This window comes from Thalia democratica, chromosome 9 (genome assembly GCF_965202585.1).
Source record: "Thalia democratica chromosome 9, ktThaDemo2.hap1.1, whole genome shotgun sequence".
Taxonomy (NCBI): Eukaryota; Metazoa; Chordata; class Thaliacea; order Salpida; family Salpidae; genus Thalia; species Thalia democratica.
The window spans coordinates 25,641,387-25,658,326 of NC_139173.1; the positions used below are offsets into that span (position 1 = coordinate 25,641,387).

Genomic DNA, 16,940 nt, shown 5'->3' on the forward strand with positions numbered 1-16,940 from the left:
TAGCTAGAGTTCCCTTCTTAACAGTTGCATAAAAAAAAGTAAAGTAGAGAAATTGTAGCAAGCTAGGTATTTAATTAATAATGAGTTTATAGTTTGGAGGGAAATAGTTTTTTGATTCTTTTTCACCACAAAGTTGATTAAGTGTGTGTATTTGTGTTGTTGAGTTTAGTAGTCATTAGTAGCTTGTGTAATTAATTGGTGATCCACCTAATCTTTAGATTCAAAAAGTACATAGCTTAAAACAAACAAGTACAGTCGTTTTAAGTTGTCTCAAACATAGTTTAAAAAAGAGTTACAAAAAATGGTAACAAGCTGTTCTTTTTTGCCTTTGAATCATTTCGTAATTTGTCATAGCCACAGAAAAAAATGAGTCCAACAAAACAAGTATGAGCTTTGTAAAGAGAAAGATTATTTCAATTGTATGTTTGTTTTAAACAACCACTGTTGTTTACATTAATTTGATTGTTCAACTTTTAAACAGATCTTTATTGTTTCATTTGCATTCTGATAAATAAGACTAATACACTTTTGACAATCAAACCTCCGTTAAATAACTACCATTGAGTATTTTTAATATCAATGCAAAGTAAAGTTTAATATAAGTCTCATTTAATATAATGTCTTATTTAAGCATAAATTTTTATGTAGTGACAGATCATTGTTTTTTTAATTAAACTAACAACAAATATCTATTGAGTGTTTTTAAAACAAGTCTACAAAATAAAACGAATAAGAATGAGTTTTGTTTAAACAATAAGTTAATTGTATTAATAAGTAATGTAAGTAATAATAATAAGTAATGTATTCGTAACTTTTTTAAACGTGTTACATGTCTTCAATTGCAATTAAATTGATAAGAAGAACATGTTCAAAAAGTTAAAGCTCGGTTGTGTTACTAATAATCAACAACAACAACTTAAAATAAAGTCAAAACTAAGACTTTGCTTGTTATAAGTGATATGAATTTTTGTTTAATAAGATGATACTTTTTTGTAAGCACTTATTTATTGAACTTTTTAACAGAACTTCAACAAATGAATAAAAGAAAGTCTTTTGTATAAAACGTATTCAGATGAAAAATCTTACGGACGACATAATCAAGTTAGCTAAACCTCTTTTACAAAGCATTTGATTACAAGCACTACTACTGTTTTTATCATATTAGACTAATGCAATGCTTTTTATACAACATAACGAGTTACAAATTTATAAAGCATTTAAAACAATAAAAATAGTGTGTTTATTTAAGTATTTGAATTTTTAATTTACACAAATAAGAACTTATTTGTACTAAGCTTATATTCTTGTACTTTAAGTGAGCATGAACAGCTGGTTCTATTCTAATGGTGGTCCTAAAAAGGACCGGTTGTTGAGCGTTTATTTTGAGCTGGTGTATTTGGTAACAGCTTTAGTTCCTTCTGAAACTGCGTGCTTTGACAACTCGCCGGGGAGTAAGAGCCTGACAGCAGTTTGAATTTCGCGGCTGCTAACAGTTGACCTCTTGTTGTAATGAGCCAAACGTGAAGCCTCTGCTGCAATGCGCTCGAAGATGTCGTTGACAAAAGAGTTCATGATTCCCATCGCCTTGCTGGAAATTCCGGTGTCGGGGTGCACTTGCTTCAAAACTTTGTACACATAGATGCCAAAGCTTTCTTTGTTCCTCCTCCTTCGCTTCTTCTTGCCGTCGACCGGAGCGGTCTTGGCTACTGACTTCTTCGCGCCTTTGGTTGCTGTCATGATGATGTGTGGACTTCTGTCTCGGCGCCGGTTTATATGCTGTAAAATTATGCAAATTAGCATAGTTCCGTACGCGAACGATAGCTGGTTTCTCTCACTTCACAATTCTCTCGTTTGTTGTAAATATTTTTGGTGGTCCTGAAAAGGACCTGGTTTTTTTCTAACTTAGGCTGACTTTTTTGAAGCGGTCTTCTTAGGCAATAGTACTGCCTGGATGTTTGGAAGAACACCACCTTGAGCAATTGTGACGCCTCCGAGAAGTTTGTTCAACTCTTCGTCGTTGCGAATAGCTAGTTGCAAATGGCGAGGAATGATCCTGCTTTTCTTGTTGTCACGAGCAGCGTTACCGGCAAGCTCGAGCACTTCTGCGCTCAAGTACTCGAGAACGGCAGCCAGATAAACTGGAGCACCAGCTCCGACTCTTTGGCTGTAGTTGCCGGTGCGCAACAGGCGGTGCACGCGACCGACTGGAAACTGCAGTCCTGCACGGGAAGACCTGCTCTTCGGCTTAGATTTGAGTTTTGATCCTTTACCACGTCCTGACATTTTGTTGTTCGAATGATTGTGATGATAGCTTGCACAGCTCAATATACAACTCATACCTAACCGCGTCGAACGAAAAACTAATTTGCATATGTCATAGCTAATGCTTAATCTTGTCAAAAGTGTTGTAAAACTTTTATATTGAATTAGGTGGTCCTAAAAAGGACCGGGTTTGCTAAAAGCGATTAGCCACCGAAGCCGTACAAGGTTCTTCCTTGACGCTTGAGTGCGTACACGACGTCGAGTGCTGTGACGGTCTTGCGCTTGGCGTGCTCTGTGTATGTTACTGCATCGCGAATAACATTTTCCAAGAAAACTTTCATGACGCCTCTCGTTTCTTCGTAAATCAGTCCCGAGATTCGCTTAACTCCGCCTCGGCGAGCCAAACGGCGGATTGCCGGCTTCGTGATGCCTTGGATGTTATCGCGAAGTACTTTGCGATGGCGCTTAGCGCCTCCCTTTCCCAAGCCTTTACCTCCTTTGCCGCGTCCAGACATGTTGTTGAATATACTTATTTCGTCAGTGCGTCGAGTTTATATACAAGCTGTTACGGACGCGTACGGTTACTACTAACTAGTTTGCATACTCCAAAAAGTCTTTTAACTTACATTTTTTCGTTTGGTTAAGTTTTTCTCACTGTCAAAGTTTTAAGGTGGCCCTGAAAAGGACCGGTTTTAGCTAACGCTTAAGCTCTTTCGCCACGCATTCTCCTGGCGAGCTGGATGTCTTTGGGCATGATTGTCACACGCTTGGCGTGGATCGCGCAAAGGTTAGTATCTTCGAACAAACCAACGAGGTACGCCTCGCTTGCTTCTTGCAAAGCCATAACGGCACTGCTTTGGAACCTCAAGTCAGTTTTGAAGTCTTGAGCTATTTCGCGTACCAGACGCTGGAAAGGCAACTTGCGCAAAAGAAGCTCAGTTGACTTCTGGTAGCGTCTGATTTCTCTCAGAGCAACTGTGCCGGGCCTGTAGCGATGAGGCTTCTTCACACCTCCGGTAGCGGGTGCGCTCTTGCGAGCGGCCTTGGTGGCGAGCTGTTTCCTTGGAGCCTTGCCTCCGGTTGACTTACGAGCGGTTTGCTTGGTACGAGCCATTTTGATGATAAAACTGTTTGTTGCAAGACAGTTTATATACTGTTCGCATAGACACGGACGCGAGCGATTCCGCTGTGTAGTCTAATTTGCATATTTTCAACTTAGCATTGTTTTATGCATTTTGAGTTATATTTTGTTTGAGTGGTCCTGAAAAGGACCTTGGGTAAAAGAACAACTTATTTTTTGCAGCTCTTCTTCTTGGATGCTTTTTTGGCTGCCGGCTTCTTCTTGGTTACTTTCTTCTTCTTGCTTGCAGCTTTTTTAGATGCTGCCTTCTTAGGAGCGCACTTTTTAGCAGGTCGCTTTTTGGCTGCTGGTTTTTTTGCAGCCTTCTTGGGAGCACACTTCTTTTTTGGTTTTTTAGCTGGGGCCTTCTTTGCTGCTGGCTTTTTAGCTACTTTCTTTGTCCTCTTCTTGGGCCCAGCAGCTGGCATTGGAGCAAGCTTGAACGAGCCAGAAGCGCCTTTTCCAGTAGTCTGGAGAAAAGCACCTTTGGTCACGCCGCTGGTAAGTGCTCTCTTCAAGTGAGAATTGGAAGCTGTGAGGTCAAGCTTGTAGGTGTCCGCGATATACTTTTGTATCTTCTGGCGGGATGTACCTTTTCGTTCCTTCATTGCTCCAAGGGCAGAGCTAATCATTTCCCTGTAAGTAGGGTGCTCTGCCTTCTTGGCGCTTGGTCTCTTGGAAGACCTGGCTGCGGCTGGCGCTGGTACTGCTGCTACTGCTGTGGTAGACATGATGAATGAATTTTAAAGCGACCAAAACGATACTTGCAAGAGTAACTGACTGTGACGAATTGACTGTTGAGCAGTTATGCTTTGCAAGGTATTTTTACTTCTTAATATAAGCATTAGCATGTTTGTTTAATACATATATGCTTATAAAAACTTAGTTGTCTTATTACGAATGTTGAAAAAGTTCCAGTAAGAAAGAAACCACATCTAACTTGTTCTAAAAGTAATTTTTTTAAAAGCATTAGTTTGAAAAGTCCAGAAATAACAGCCTGTATCTTACAGCACACCTCTAAATACATTAAGAAAAACATAAATGAAACAAAACATGTTAACACACTTCCGACTGAGTTTTCCTTTGCCGCTCACCTAAAGTAATAAAGTTTTAACAAAGCACAAGGTTTTTTTTACCTCAAACTTAAACAAAATTTCATTATTTCGATTTCATGGAGTTTTGTTAATCGTAATTTCTATCAAGTATGTTCAAGTTAATTACAGTTTAAACTAATGTGTAAAAAGTAATTCCAAAGGAATAAAAGATTTCATTTTGTTTAGCTTTACTAGTTATGATTACTCATAATCAATATACTCATAAGCAATGTACTCAAAACTATTATTAAACAGACAACTAGATAACTTTGTTCTTGCACATACTAGTAACTTACCTTACAACAATGTTTTCCAAACAACCTTTCAAAAACGTGCTGTACAGTAACTATGATGATACTTGTTTAAAGTTGTAAACTACATTTAAACAAAAATTTTATTTTTCAGTGTATATGAAAAACTAGTTTAACAGGTAAGTAGTTTAACATTCAATTAGTGTTTCAAACAACTGATTCAAGCTGTTATACAGTTTAAAAAATAACTGATGCAATTTTGCTCGTTAAACTTAAACCTTGATCAAACTAAGAACTTTAACTTTGCAGATTTCAACCGAATAAAGTGTGCTGATAAAAGTGAACAAATGGATTTGGTTGTAAATTTTTCAAACAAAATAAAGTTAATTAAATTCAAAGAAGTAAATAAGTCGAAAAAGCTTATGAACACTAGCACTAAATTTGAACTTAAACAAAAGCTGATATCTTTTGAATGAAAAATTTTACGTAAAAAAAGAGGTTGGTTTATTTTTTAAGCAGCATTATATACAAAATAAAATCGAGTAAGAAAATCGAAATGAAAAAGTTTTGAAATAAGATTGACAAACTTAGTGTTTGTATAAAGCTTTGTTTACAATCAGCACTCATAACCTTTCAATCTATCTTTGAAACTTTTTAACTGGAAAATAATGCAACTAAGTTTTTTTTTTAAACTTTGTTTTGTCACTTCTCATAAAGTTTTAAAGTCAGTCGAAACAACATAGAACAACTTGTTACTTTCTTGACACATATTTTGAAACAACAACAGTACTGTTTTTTAAAGTTTACGATTCAAGTGTTTACCAAGTTAAACATGTGTTTTAACTGCTTTACTGCTAATAGTAATTTCCTAGTTTACTCAACCTAGATTAATCATAATGTTCTGTACCATTGATTTCATTGACTAAATGTTTTGCTTTTCAAAATTCGTAACTAGTTATCTCTAACTTACTGTCAATGTAGTTATTTAGGATAAGTTACATTTTATTCTCGGATGTCGTTAAGAACATAGCTGTTGTAGCAATAACATATAAACTTGAAACAAAGTAACTGTTATCTTATTCAATTATAGACCATATAAAACAAAGTATTTGCTTGATTCAAAGTTTTACATTGTTGTTTGCCTATTATGGAACTTGTACTATCACATAATAAGCTGTGAAAAAATGAAGGTTAAAAAAGTTTTGGTTTTGCTTTGTCCAATTTTTTCTTCTTCTTTAGATTTATAAAACTACACAGCTTAAAGCAACAAGTTACAGTGATTTTAGTTTACTTATGTATAGCGTACATAACAGTAACAAGCAAATAAGTTTTTTACTTCTTTTCTTTGTATCATGTTTCAGCTAATCAAATGGTTTATTTCATATGCTTGACAAGATCAGAAAGCTTAAATCAACTAAGTAGATGTAAGCTTTGTAAAATAAAAGATTTATTTATACAACTTCATCATTTTATTAAGATATTTTGTTGTGTAAATTGTGTACTTGTTAATAGTGTTCTCTTTCTTTTGAACAATCGATGTTGTTTACATTTAAGTGTTACATCAGTTTTGAAATTGTTTCAGTTGTAATTTAATTGTAATTGAACAGTATTTTTTAAGGACACTAAACATTGTCTGTTATTAACAGTTTAAAACGTTTTCAGTTAATAAGTCAAAGTTTTATTTTTATTTATGTTAAAGCGTACTATTTTCATTGAAAAATATAACTAGTTTTTACAGTGACGTAGGCACAGCTTTTTTAAATAAACTAAAAAACAAATGAAATATTGAATTAAAAAAGTTTCCACAAAGTAAGCATGAATGAGAATAAGTTTTGTTTTGAAAAGAAAGTTAAAAGGAAAAAGTCTACGAAAAAGACACTCAAGTTAGTTAAAGCTTTTCACTAAGCACTCATTAATAGTAAGCAATAAAGTAAGGATTAGAGCAGTTATCTAGCTAGAGTTCCCTTCTTAACAGTTGCATAAAAAAAGTAAAGTAGAGAAATTGTAGCAAGCTAGGTATTTAATTAATAATGAGTTTATAGTTTGGAGGGAAATAGTTTTTTGATTCTTTTTCACCACAAAGTTGATTAAGTGTGTGTATTTGTGTTGTTGAGTTTAGTAGTCATTAGTAGCTTGTGTAATTAATTGGTGATCCACCTAATCTTTAGATTCAAAAAGTACATAGCTTAAAACAAACAAGTACAGTCGTTTTAAGTTGTCTCAAACATAGTTTAAAAAAGAGTTACAAAAAATGGTAACAAGCTGTTCTTTTTTGCCTTTGAATCATTTCGTAATTTGTCATAGCCACAGAAAAAAATGAGTCCAACAAAACAAGTATGAGCTTTGTAAAGAGAAAGATTATTTCAATTGTATGTTTGTTTTAAACAACCACTGTTGTTTACATTAATTTGATTGTTCAACTTTTAAACAGATCTTTATTGTTTCATTTGCATTCTGATAAATAAGACTAATACACTTTTGACAATCAAACCTCCGTTAAATAACTACCATTGAGTATTTTTAATATCAATGCAAAGTAAAGTTTAATATAAGTCTCATTTAATATAATGTCTTATTTAAGCATAAATTTTTATGTAGTGACAGATCATTGTTTTTTTAATTAAACTAACAACAAATATCTATTGAGTGTTTTTAAAACAAGTCTACAAAATAAAACGAATAAGAATGAGTTTTGTTTAAACAATAAGTTAATTGTATTAATAAGTAATGTAAGTAATAATAATAAGTAATGTATTCGTAACTTTTTTAAACGTGTTACATGTCTTCAATTGCAATTAAATTGATAAGAAGAACATGTTCAAAAAGTTAAAGCTCGGTTGTGTTACTAATAATCAACAACAACAACTTAAAATAAAGTCAAAACTAAGACTTTGCTTGTTATAAGTGATATGAATTTTTGTTTAATAAGATGATACTTTTTTGTAAGCACTTATTTATTGAACTTTTTAACAGAACTTCAACAAATGAATAAAAGAAAGTCTTTTGTATAAAACGTATTCAGATGAAAAATCTTACGGACAACATAATCAAGTTAGCTAAACCTCTTTTACAAAGCATTTGATTACAAGCACTACTACTGTTTTTATCATATTAGACTAATGCAATGCTTTTTATACAACATAACGAGTTACAAATTTATAAAGCATTTAAAACAATAAAAATAGTGTGTTTATTTAAGTATTTGAATTTTTAATTTACACAAATAAGAACTTATTTGTACTAAGCTTATATTCTTGTACTTTAAGTGAGCATGAACAGCTGGTTCTATTCTAATGGTGGTCCTAAAAAGGACCGGTTGTTGAGCGTTTATTTTGAGCTGGTGTATTTGGTAACAGCTTTAGTTCCTTCTGAAACTGCGTGCTTTGACAACTCGCCGGGGAGTAAGAGCCTGACAGCAGTTTGAATTTCGCGGCTGCTAACAGTTGACCTCTTGTTGTAATGAGCCAAACGTGAAGCCTCTGCTGCAATGCGCTCGAAGATGTCGTTGACAAAAGAGTTCATGATTCCCATCGCCTTGCTGGAAATTCCGGTGTCGGGGTGCACTTGCTTCAAAACTTTGTACACATAGATGCCAAAGCTTTCTTTGTTCCTCCTCCTTCGCTTCTTCTTGCCGTCGACCGGAGCGGTCTTGGCTACTGACTTCTTCGCGCCTTTGGTTGCTGTCATGATGATGTGTGGACTTCTGTCTCGGCGCCGGTTTATATGCTGTAAAATTATGCAAATTAGCATAGTTCCGTACGCGAACGATAGCTGGTTTCTCTCACTTCACAATTCTCTCGTTTGTTGTAAATATTTTTGGTGGTCCTGAAAAGGACCTGGTTTTTTTCTAACTTAGGCTGACTTTTTTGAAGCGGTCTTCTTAGGCAATAGTACTGCCTGGATGTTTGGAAGAACACCACCTTGAGCAATTGTGACGCCTCCGAGAAGTTTGTTCAACTCTTCGTCGTTGCGAATAGCTAGTTGCAAATGGCGAGGAATGATCCTGCTTTTCTTGTTGTCACGAGCAGCGTTACCGGCAAGCTCGAGCACTTCTGCGCTCAAGTACTCGAGAACGGCAGCCAGATAAACTGGAGCACCAGCTCCGACTCTTTGGCTGTAGTTGCCGGTGCGCAACAGGCGGTGCACGCGACCGACTGGAAACTGCAGTCCTGCACGGGAAGACCTGCTCTTCGGCTTAGATTTGAGTTTTGATCCTTTACCACGTCCTGACATTTTGTTGTTCGAATGATTGTGATGATAGCTTGCACAGCTCAATATACAACTCATACCTAACCGCGTCGAACGAAAAACTAATTTGCATATGTCATAGCTAATGCTTAATCTTGTCAAAAGTGTTGTAAAACTTTTATATTGAATTAGGTGGTCCTAAAAAGGACCGGGTTTGCTAAAAGCGATTAGCCACCGAAGCCGTACAAGGTTCTTCCTTGACGCTTGAGTGCGTACACGACGTCGAGTGCTGTGACGGTCTTGCGCTTGGCGTGCTCTGTGTATGTTACTGCATCGCGAATAACATTTTCCAAGAAAACTTTCATGACGCCTCTCGTTTCTTCGTAAATCAGTCCCGAGATTCGCTTAACTCCGCCTCGGCGAGCCAAACGGCGGATTGCCGGCTTCGTGATGCCTTGGATGTTATCGCGAAGTACTTTGCGATGGCGCTTAGCGCCTCCCTTTCCCAAGCCTTTACCTCCTTTGCCGCGTCCAGACATGTTGTTGAATATACTTATTTCGTCAGTGCGTCGAGTTTATATACAAGCTGTTACGGACGCGTACGGTTACTACTAACTAGTTTGCATACTCCAAAAAGTCTTTTAACTTACATTTTTTCGTTTGGTTAAGTTTTTCTCACTGTCAAAGTTTTAAGGTGGCCCTGAAAAGGACCGGTTTTAGCTAACGCTTAAGCTCTTTCGCCACGCATTCTCCTGGCGAGCTGGATGTCTTTGGGCATGATTGTCACACGCTTGGCGTGGATCGCGCAAAGGTTAGTATCTTCGAACAAACCAACGAGGTACGCCTCGCTTGCTTCTTGCAAAGCCATAACGGCACTGCTTTGGAACCTCAAGTCAGTTTTGAAGTCTTGAGCTATTTCGCGTACCAGACGCTGGAAAGGCAACTTGCGCAAAAGAAGCTCAGTTGACTTCTGGTAGCGTCTGATTTCTCTCAGAGCAACTGTGCCGGGCCTGTAGCGATGAGGCTTCTTCACACCTCCGGTAGCGGGTGCGCTCTTGCGAGCGGCCTTGGTGGCGAGCTGTTTCCTTGGAGCCTTGCCTCCGGTTGACTTACGAGCGGTTTGCTTGGTACGAGCCATTTTGATGATAAAACTGTTTGTTGCAAGACAGTTTATATACTGTTCGCATAGACACGGACGCGAGCGATTCCGCTGTGTAGTCTAATTTGCATATTTTCAACTTAGCATTGTTTTATGCATTTTGAGTTATATTTTGTTTGAGTGGTCCTGAAAAGGACCTTGGGTAAAAGAACAACTTATTTTTTGCAGCTCTTCTTCTTGGATGCTTTTTTGGCTGCCGGCTTCTTCTTGGTTACTTTCTTCTTCTTGCTTGCAGCTTTTTTAGATGCTGCCTTCTTAGGAGCGCACTTTTTAGCAGGTCGCTTTTTGGCTGCTGGTTTTTTTGCAGCCTTCTTGGGAGCACACTTCTTTTTTGGTTTTTTAGCTGGGGCCTTCTTTGCTGCTGGCTTTTTAGCTACTTTCTTTGTCCTCTTCTTGGGCCCAGCAGCTGGCATTGGAGCAAGCTTGAACGAGCCAGAAGCGCCTTTTCCAGTAGTCTGGAGAAAAGCACCTTTGGTCACGCCGCTGGTAAGTGCTCTCTTCAAGTGAGAATTGGAAGCTGTGAGGTCAAGCTTGTAGGTGTCCGCGATATACTTTTGTATCTTCTGGCGGGATGTACCTTTTCGTTCCTTCATTGCTCCAAGGGCAGAGCTAATCATTTCCCTGTAAGTAGGGTGCTCTGCCTTCTTGGCGCTTGGTCTCTTGGAAGACCTGGCTGCGGCTGGCGCTGGTACTGCTGCTACTGCTGTGGTAGACATGATGAATGAATTTTAAAGCGACCAAAACGATACTTGCAAGAGTAACTGACTGTGACGAATTGACTGTTGAGCAGTTATGCTTTGCAAGGTATTTTTACTTCTTAATATAAGCATTAGCATGTTTGTTTAATACATATATGCTTATAAAAACTTAGTTGTCTTATTACGAATGTTGAAAAAGTTCCAGTAAGAAAGAAACCACATCTAACTTGTTCTAAAAGTAATTTTTTTAAAAGCATTAGTTTGAAAAGTCCAGAAATAACAGCCTGTATCTTACAGCACACCTCTAAATACATTAAGAAAAACATAAATGAAACAAAACATGTTAACACACTTCCGACTGAGTTTTCCTTTGCCGCTCACCTAAAGTAATAAAGTTTTAACAAAGCACAAGGTTTTTTTTACCTCAAACTTAAACAAAATTTCATTATTTCGATTTCATGGAGTTTTGTTAATCGTAATTTCTATCAAGTATGTTCAAGTTAATTACAGTTTAAACTAATGTGTAAAAAGTAATTCCAAAGGAATAAAAGATTTCATTTTGTTTAGCTTTACTAGTTATGATTACTCATAATCAATATACTCATAAGCAATGTACTCAAAACTATTATTAAACAGACAACTAGATAACTTTGTTCTTGCACATACTAGTAACTTACCTTACAACAATGTTTTCCAAACAACCTTTCAAAAACGTGCTGTACAGTAACTATGATGATACTTGTTTAAAGTTGTAAACTACATTTAAACAAAAATTTTATTTTTCAGTGTATATGAAAAACTAGTTTAACAGGTAAGTAGTTTAACATTCAATTAGTGTTTCAAACAACTGATTCAAGCTGTTATACAGTTTAAAAAATAACTGATGCAATTTTGCTCGTTAAACTTAAACCTTGATCAAACTAAGAACTTTAACTTTGCAGATTTCAACCGAATAAAGTGTGCTGATAAAAGTGAACAAATGGATTTGGTTGTAAATTTTTCAAACAAAATAAAGTTAATTAAATTCAAAGAAGTAAATAAGTCGAAAAAGCTTATGAACACTAGCACTAAATTTGAACTTAAACAAAAGCTGATATCTTTTGAATGAAAAATTTTACGTAAAAAAAGAGGTTGGTTTATTTTTTAAGCAGCATTATATACAAAATAAAATCGAGTAAGAAAATCGAAATGAAAAAGTTTTGAAATAAGATTGACAAACTTAGTGTTTGTATAAAGCTTTGTTTACAATCAGCACTCATAACCTTTCAATCTATCTTTGAAACTTTTTAACTGGAAAATAATGCAACTAAGTTTTTTTTTTAAACTTTGTTTTGTCACTTCTCATAAAGTTTTAAAGTCAGTCGAAACAACATAGAACAACTTGTTACTTTCTTGACACATATTTTGAAACAACAACAGTACTGTTTTTTAAAGTTTACGATTCAAGTGTTTACCAAGTTAAACATGTGTTTTAACTGCTTTACTGCTAATAGTAATTTCCTAGTTTACTCAACCTAGATTAATCATAATGTTCTGTACCATTGATTTCATTGACTAAATGTTTTGCTTTTCAAAATTCGTAACTAGTTATCTCTAACTTACTGTCAATGTAGTTATTTAGGATAAGTTACATTTTATTCTCGGATGTCGTTAAGAACATAGCTGTTGTAGCAATAACATATAAACTTGAAACAAAGTAACTGTTATCTTATTCAATTATAGACCATATAAAACAAAGTATTTGCTTGATTCAAAGTTTTACATTGTTGTTTGCCTATTATGGAACTTGTACTATCACATAATAAGCTGTGAAAAAATGAAGGTTAAAAAAGTTTTGGTTTTGCTTTGTCCAATTTTTTCTTCTTCTTTAGATTTATAAAACTACACAGCTTAAAGCAACAAGTTACAGTGATTTTAGTTTACTTATGTATAGCGTACATAACAGTAACAAGCAAATAAGTTTTTTACTTCTTTTCTTTGTATCATGTTTCAGCTAATCAAATGGTTTATTTCATATGCTTGACAAGATCAGAAAGCTTAAATCAACTAAGTAGATGTAAGCTTTGTAAAATAAAAGATTTATTTATACAACTTCATCATTTTATTAAGATATTTTGTTGTGTAAATTGTGTACTTGTTAATAGTGTTCTCTTTCTTTTGAACAATCGATGTTGTTTACATTTAAGTGTTACATCAGTTTTGAAATTGTTTCAGTTGTAATTTAATTGTAATTGAACAGTATTTTTTAAGGACACTAAACATTGTCTGTTATTAACAGTTTAAAACGTTTTCAGTTAATAAGTCAAAGTTTTATTTTTATTTATGTTAAAGCGTACTATTTTCATTGAAAAATATAACTAGTTTTTACAGTGACGTAGGCACAGCTTTTTTAAATAAACTAAAAAACAAATGAAATATTGAATTAAAAAAGTTTCCACAAAGTAAGCATGAATGAGAATAAGTTTTGTTTTGAAAAGAAAGTTAAAAGGAAAAAGTCTACGAAAAAGACACTCAAGTTAGTTAAAGCTTTTCACTAAGCACTCATTAATAGTAAGCAATAAAGTAAGGATTAGAGCAGTTATCTAGCTAGAGTTCCCTTCTTAACAGTTGCATAAAAAAAGTAAAGTAGAGAAATTGTAGCAAGCTAGGTATTTAATTAATAATGAGTTTATAGTTTGGAGGGAAATAGTTTTTTGATTCTTTTTCACCACAAAGTTGATTAAGTGTGTGTATTTGTGTTGTTGAGTTTAGTAGTCATTAGTAGCTTGTGTAATTAATTGGTGATCCACCTAATCTTTAGATTCAAAAAGTACATAGCTTAAAACAAACAAGTACAGTCGTTTTAAGTTGTCTCAAACATAGTTTAAAAAAGAGTTACAAAAAATGGTAACAAGCTGTTCTTTTTTGCCTTTGAATCATTTCGTAATTTGTCATAGCCACAGAAAAAAATGAGTCCAACAAAACAAGTATGAGCTTTGTAAAGAGAAAGATTATTTCAATTGTATGTTTGTTTTAAACAACCACTGTTGTTTACATTAATTTGATTGTTCAACTTTTAAACAGATCTTTATTGTTTCATTTGCATTCTGATAAATAAGACTAATACACTTTTGACAATCAAACCTCCGTTAAATAACTACCATTGAGTATTTTTAATATCAATGCAAAGTAAAGTTTAATATAAGTCTCATTTAATATAATGTCTTATTTAAGCATAAATTTTTATGTAGTGACAGATCATTGTTTTTTTAATTAAACTAACAACAAATATCTATTGAGTGTTTTTAAAACAAGTCTACAAAATAAAACGAATAAGAATGAGTTTTGTTTAAACAATAAGTTAATTGTATTAATAAGTAATGTAAGTAATAATAATAAGTAATGTATTCGTAACTTTTTTAAACGTGTTACATGTCTTCAATTGCAATTAAATTGATAAGAAGAACATGTTCAAAAAGTTAAAGCTCGGTTGTGTTACTAATAATCAACAACAACAACTTAAAATAAAGTCAAAACTAAGACTTTGCTTGTTATAAGTGATATGAATTTTTGTTTAATAAGATGATACTTTTTTGTAAGCACTTATTTATTGAACTTTTTAACAGAACTTCAACAAATGAATAAAAGAAAGTCTTTTGTATAAAACGTATTCAGATGAAAAATCTTACGGACAACATAATCAAGTTAGCTAAACCTCTTTTACAAAGCATTTGATTACAAGCACTACTACTGTTTTTATCATATTAGACTAATGCAATGCTTTTTATACAACATAACGAGTTACAAATTTATAAAGCATTTAAAACAATAAAAATAGTGTGTTTATTTAAGTATTTGAATTTTTAATTTACACAAATAAGAACTTATTTGTACTAAGCTTATATTCTTGTACTTTAAGTGAGCATGAACAGCTGGTTCTATTCTAATGGTGGTCCTAAAAAGGACCGGTTGTTGAGCGTTTATTTTGAGCTGGTGTATTTGGTAACAGCTTTAGTTCCTTCTGAAACTGCGTGCTTTGACAACTCGCCGGGGAGTAAGAGCCTGACAGCAGTTTGAATTTCGCGGCTGCTAACAGTTGACCTCTTGTTGTAATGAGCCAAACGTGAAGCCTCTGCTGCAATGCGCTCGAAGATGTCGTTGACAAAAGAGTTCATGATTCCCATCGCCTTGCTGGAAATTCCGGTGTCGGGGTGCACTTGCTTCAAAACTTTGTACACATAGATGCCAAAGCTTTCTTTGTTCCTCCTCCTTCGCTTCTTCTTGCCGTCGACCGGAGCGGTCTTGGCTACTGACTTCTTCGCGCCTTTGGTTGCTGTCATGATGATGTGTGGACTTCTGTCTCGGCGCCGGTTTATATGCTGTAAAATTATGCAAATTAGCATAGTTCCGTACGCGAACGATAGCTGGTTTCTCTCACTTCACAATTCTCTCGTTTGTTGTAAATATTTTTGGTGGTCCTGAAAAGGACCTGGTTTTTTTCTAACTTAGGCTGACTTTTTTGAAGCGGTCTTCTTAGGCAATAGTACTGCCTGGATGTTTGGAAGAACACCACCTTGAGCAATTGTGACGCCTCCGAGAAGTTTGTTCAACTCTTCGTCGTTGCGAATAGCTAGTTGCAAATGGCGAGGAATGATCCTGCTTTTCTTGTTGTCACGAGCAGCGTTACCGGCAAGCTCGAGCACTTCTGCGCTCAAGTACTCGAGAACGGCAGCCAGATAAACTGGAGCACCAGCTCCGACTCTTTGGCTGTAGTTGCCGGTGCGCAACAGGCGGTGCACGCGACCGACTGGAAACTGCAGTCCTGCACGGGAAGACCTGCTCTTCGGCTTAGATTTGAGTTTTGATCCTTTACCACGTCCTGACATTTTGTTGTTCGAATGATTGTGATGATAGCTTGCACAGCTCAATATACAACTCATACCTAACCGCGTCGAACGAAAAACTAATTTGCATATGTCATAGCTAATGCTTAATCTTGTCAAAAGTGTTGTAAAACTTTTATATTGAATTAGGTGGTCCTAAAAAGGACCGGGTTTGCTAAAAGCGATTAGCCACCGAAGCCGTACAAGGTTCTTCCTTGACGCTTGAGTGCGTACACGACGTCGAGTGCTGTGACGGTCTTGCGCTTGGCGTGCTCTGTGTATGTTACTGCATCGCGAATAACATTTTCCAAGAAAACTTTCATGACGCCTCTCGTTTCTTCGTAAATCAGTCCCGAGATTCGCTTAACTCCGCCTCGGCGAGCCAAACGGCGGATTGCCGGCTTCGTGATGCCTTGGATGTTATCGCGAAGTACTTTGCGATGGCGCTTAGCGCCTCCCTTTCCCAAGCCTTTACCTCCTTTGCCGCGTCCAGACATGTTGTTGAATGTACTTATTTCGTCAGTGCGTCGAGTTTATATACAAGCTGTTACGGATGCGTACGGTTACTACTAACTAATTTGCATACTCCAAAAAGTCTCTTAACTTACATTTTTTCGTTTGGTTAAGTTTTTCTCACTGTCAAAGTTTTAAGGTGGCCCTGAAAAGGACCGGTTTTAGCTAACGCTTAAGCTCTTTCGCCACGCATTCTCCTGGCGAGCTGGATGTCTTTGGGCATGATTGTCACACGCTTGGCGTGGATCGCGCAAAGGTTAGTATCTTCGAACAAACCAACGAGGTACGCCTCGCTTGCTTCTTGCAAAGCCATAACGGCACTGCTTTGGAACCTCAAGTCAGTTTTGAAGTCTTGAGCTATTTCGCGTACCAGACGCTGGAAAGGCAACTTGCGCAAAAGAAGCTCAGTTGACTTCTGGTAGCGTCTGATTTCTCTCAGAGCAACTGTGCCGGGCCTGTAGCGATGAGGCTTCTTCACACCTCCGGTAGCGGGTGCGCTCTTGCGAGCGGCCTTGGTGGCGAGCTGTTTCCTTGGAGCCTTGCCTCCGGTTGACTTACGAGCGGTTTGCTTGGTACGAGCCATTTTGATGTTAAAACTGTTTGTTGCAAGACAGTTTATATACTGTTCGCATAGACACGGACGCGAGCGATTCCGCTGTGTAGTCTAATTTGCATATTTTCAACTTAGCATTGTTTTATGCATTTTGAGTTATATTTTGTTTGAGTGGTCCTGAAAAGGACCTTGGGTAAAAGAACAACTTATTTTTTGCAGCTCTTCTTCTTGGATGCTTTT

General features: G+C 36.0%; 12 protein-coding genes across 12 annotated transcripts; all 12 read right to left on the reverse strand.

The window, feature by feature from the left end:
• Positions 1–1,377: 1,377 nt before the first annotated feature.
• LOC145844959 (histone H2B 1/2-like) lies at positions 1,378–1,737 on the reverse strand. The gene has a single exon (XM_082952377.1). The coding sequence runs from the start codon at positions 1,735–1,737 to the stop codon at positions 1,378–1,380; it is 360 nt and encodes a 119-aa protein (XP_082808503.1).
• Positions 1,738–1,902: 165 nt separating this feature from the next.
• Positions 1,903–2,283, reverse strand: LOC145844960 (histone H2A). Its single transcript, XM_082952378.1, has one exon. It carries the CDS (start codon positions 2,281–2,283, stop codon positions 1,903–1,905), a length of 381 nt encoding a protein of 126 aa, XP_082808504.1.
• A 182-nt stretch (positions 2,284–2,465) lies between these two features.
• LOC145844961 (histone H4-like) lies at positions 2,466–2,777 on the reverse strand. The gene has a single exon (XM_082952379.1). It carries the CDS (start codon positions 2,775–2,777, stop codon positions 2,466–2,468), a length of 312 nt encoding a protein of 103 aa, XP_082808505.1.
• A 188-nt stretch (positions 2,778–2,965) lies between these two features.
• On the reverse strand, positions 2,966–3,376 carry LOC145844249 (histone H3). The gene has a single exon (XM_082951625.1). It carries the CDS (start codon positions 3,374–3,376, stop codon positions 2,966–2,968), a length of 411 nt encoding a protein of 136 aa, XP_082807751.1.
• A 4,678-nt stretch (positions 3,377–8,054) lies between these two features.
• On the reverse strand, positions 8,055–8,414 carry LOC145844962 (histone H2B 1/2-like). Its single transcript, XM_082952380.1, has one exon. The coding sequence runs from the start codon at positions 8,412–8,414 to the stop codon at positions 8,055–8,057; it is 360 nt and encodes a 119-aa protein (XP_082808506.1).
• A 165-nt stretch (positions 8,415–8,579) lies between these two features.
• LOC145844963 (histone H2A) lies at positions 8,580–8,960 on the reverse strand. Its single transcript, XM_082952382.1, has one exon. It carries the CDS (start codon positions 8,958–8,960, stop codon positions 8,580–8,582), a length of 381 nt encoding a protein of 126 aa, XP_082808508.1.
• A 182-nt stretch (positions 8,961–9,142) lies between these two features.
• On the reverse strand, positions 9,143–9,454 carry LOC145844964 (histone H4-like). The gene has a single exon (XM_082952383.1). The coding sequence runs from the start codon at positions 9,452–9,454 to the stop codon at positions 9,143–9,145; it is 312 nt and encodes a 103-aa protein (XP_082808509.1).
• A 188-nt stretch (positions 9,455–9,642) lies between these two features.
• Positions 9,643–10,053, reverse strand: LOC145844318 (histone H3). Its single transcript, XM_082951708.1, has one exon. The coding sequence runs from the start codon at positions 10,051–10,053 to the stop codon at positions 9,643–9,645; it is 411 nt and encodes a 136-aa protein (XP_082807834.1).
• Positions 10,054–14,731: 4,678 nt separating this feature from the next.
• LOC145844965 (histone H2B 1/2-like) lies at positions 14,732–15,091 on the reverse strand. Its single transcript, XM_082952384.1, has one exon. The coding sequence runs from the start codon at positions 15,089–15,091 to the stop codon at positions 14,732–14,734; it is 360 nt and encodes a 119-aa protein (XP_082808510.1).
• A 165-nt stretch (positions 15,092–15,256) lies between these two features.
• On the reverse strand, positions 15,257–15,637 carry LOC145844966 (histone H2A). The gene has a single exon (XM_082952385.1). The coding sequence runs from the start codon at positions 15,635–15,637 to the stop codon at positions 15,257–15,259; it is 381 nt and encodes a 126-aa protein (XP_082808511.1).
• A 182-nt stretch (positions 15,638–15,819) lies between these two features.
• Positions 15,820–16,131, reverse strand: LOC145844967 (histone H4-like). The gene has a single exon (XM_082952386.1). It carries the CDS (start codon positions 16,129–16,131, stop codon positions 15,820–15,822), a length of 312 nt encoding a protein of 103 aa, XP_082808512.1.
• Positions 16,132–16,319: 188 nt separating this feature from the next.
• On the reverse strand, positions 16,320–16,730 carry LOC145844357 (histone H3). Its single transcript, XM_082951751.1, has one exon. The coding sequence runs from the start codon at positions 16,728–16,730 to the stop codon at positions 16,320–16,322; it is 411 nt and encodes a 136-aa protein (XP_082807877.1).
• Positions 16,731–16,940: the final 210 nt, after the last annotated feature.

Coding starts and splice junctions, on each gene's coding strand:
- LOC145844964 (XM_082952383.1), bottom strand. CDS start 9,454: ATGTCTGGACGCGGCAAAGGAGGTAAAGGCTTGGGAAAGGGAGGCGCT.
- LOC145844959 (XM_082952377.1), bottom strand. CDS start 1,737: ATGACAGCAACCAAAGGCGCGAAGAAGTCAGTAGCCAAGACCGCTCCG.
- LOC145844965 (XM_082952384.1), bottom strand. CDS start 15,091: ATGACAGCAACCAAAGGCGCGAAGAAGTCAGTAGCCAAGACCGCTCCG.
- LOC145844963 (XM_082952382.1), bottom strand. CDS start 8,960: ATGTCAGGACGTGGTAAAGGATCAAAACTCAAATCTAAGCCGAAGAGC.
- LOC145844318 (XM_082951708.1), bottom strand. CDS start 10,053: ATGGCTCGTACCAAGCAAACCGCTCGTAAGTCAACCGGAGGCAAGGCT.
- LOC145844967 (XM_082952386.1), bottom strand. CDS start 16,131: ATGTCTGGACGCGGCAAAGGAGGTAAAGGCTTGGGAAAGGGAGGCGCT.
- LOC145844249 (XM_082951625.1), bottom strand. CDS start 3,376: ATGGCTCGTACCAAGCAAACCGCTCGTAAGTCAACCGGAGGCAAGGCT.
- LOC145844960 (XM_082952378.1), bottom strand. CDS start 2,283: ATGTCAGGACGTGGTAAAGGATCAAAACTCAAATCTAAGCCGAAGAGC.
- LOC145844966 (XM_082952385.1), bottom strand. CDS start 15,637: ATGTCAGGACGTGGTAAAGGATCAAAACTCAAATCTAAGCCGAAGAGC.
- LOC145844357 (XM_082951751.1), bottom strand. CDS start 16,730: ATGGCTCGTACCAAGCAAACCGCTCGTAAGTCAACCGGAGGCAAGGCT.
- LOC145844961 (XM_082952379.1), bottom strand. CDS start 2,777: ATGTCTGGACGCGGCAAAGGAGGTAAAGGCTTGGGAAAGGGAGGCGCT.
- LOC145844962 (XM_082952380.1), bottom strand. CDS start 8,414: ATGACAGCAACCAAAGGCGCGAAGAAGTCAGTAGCCAAGACCGCTCCG.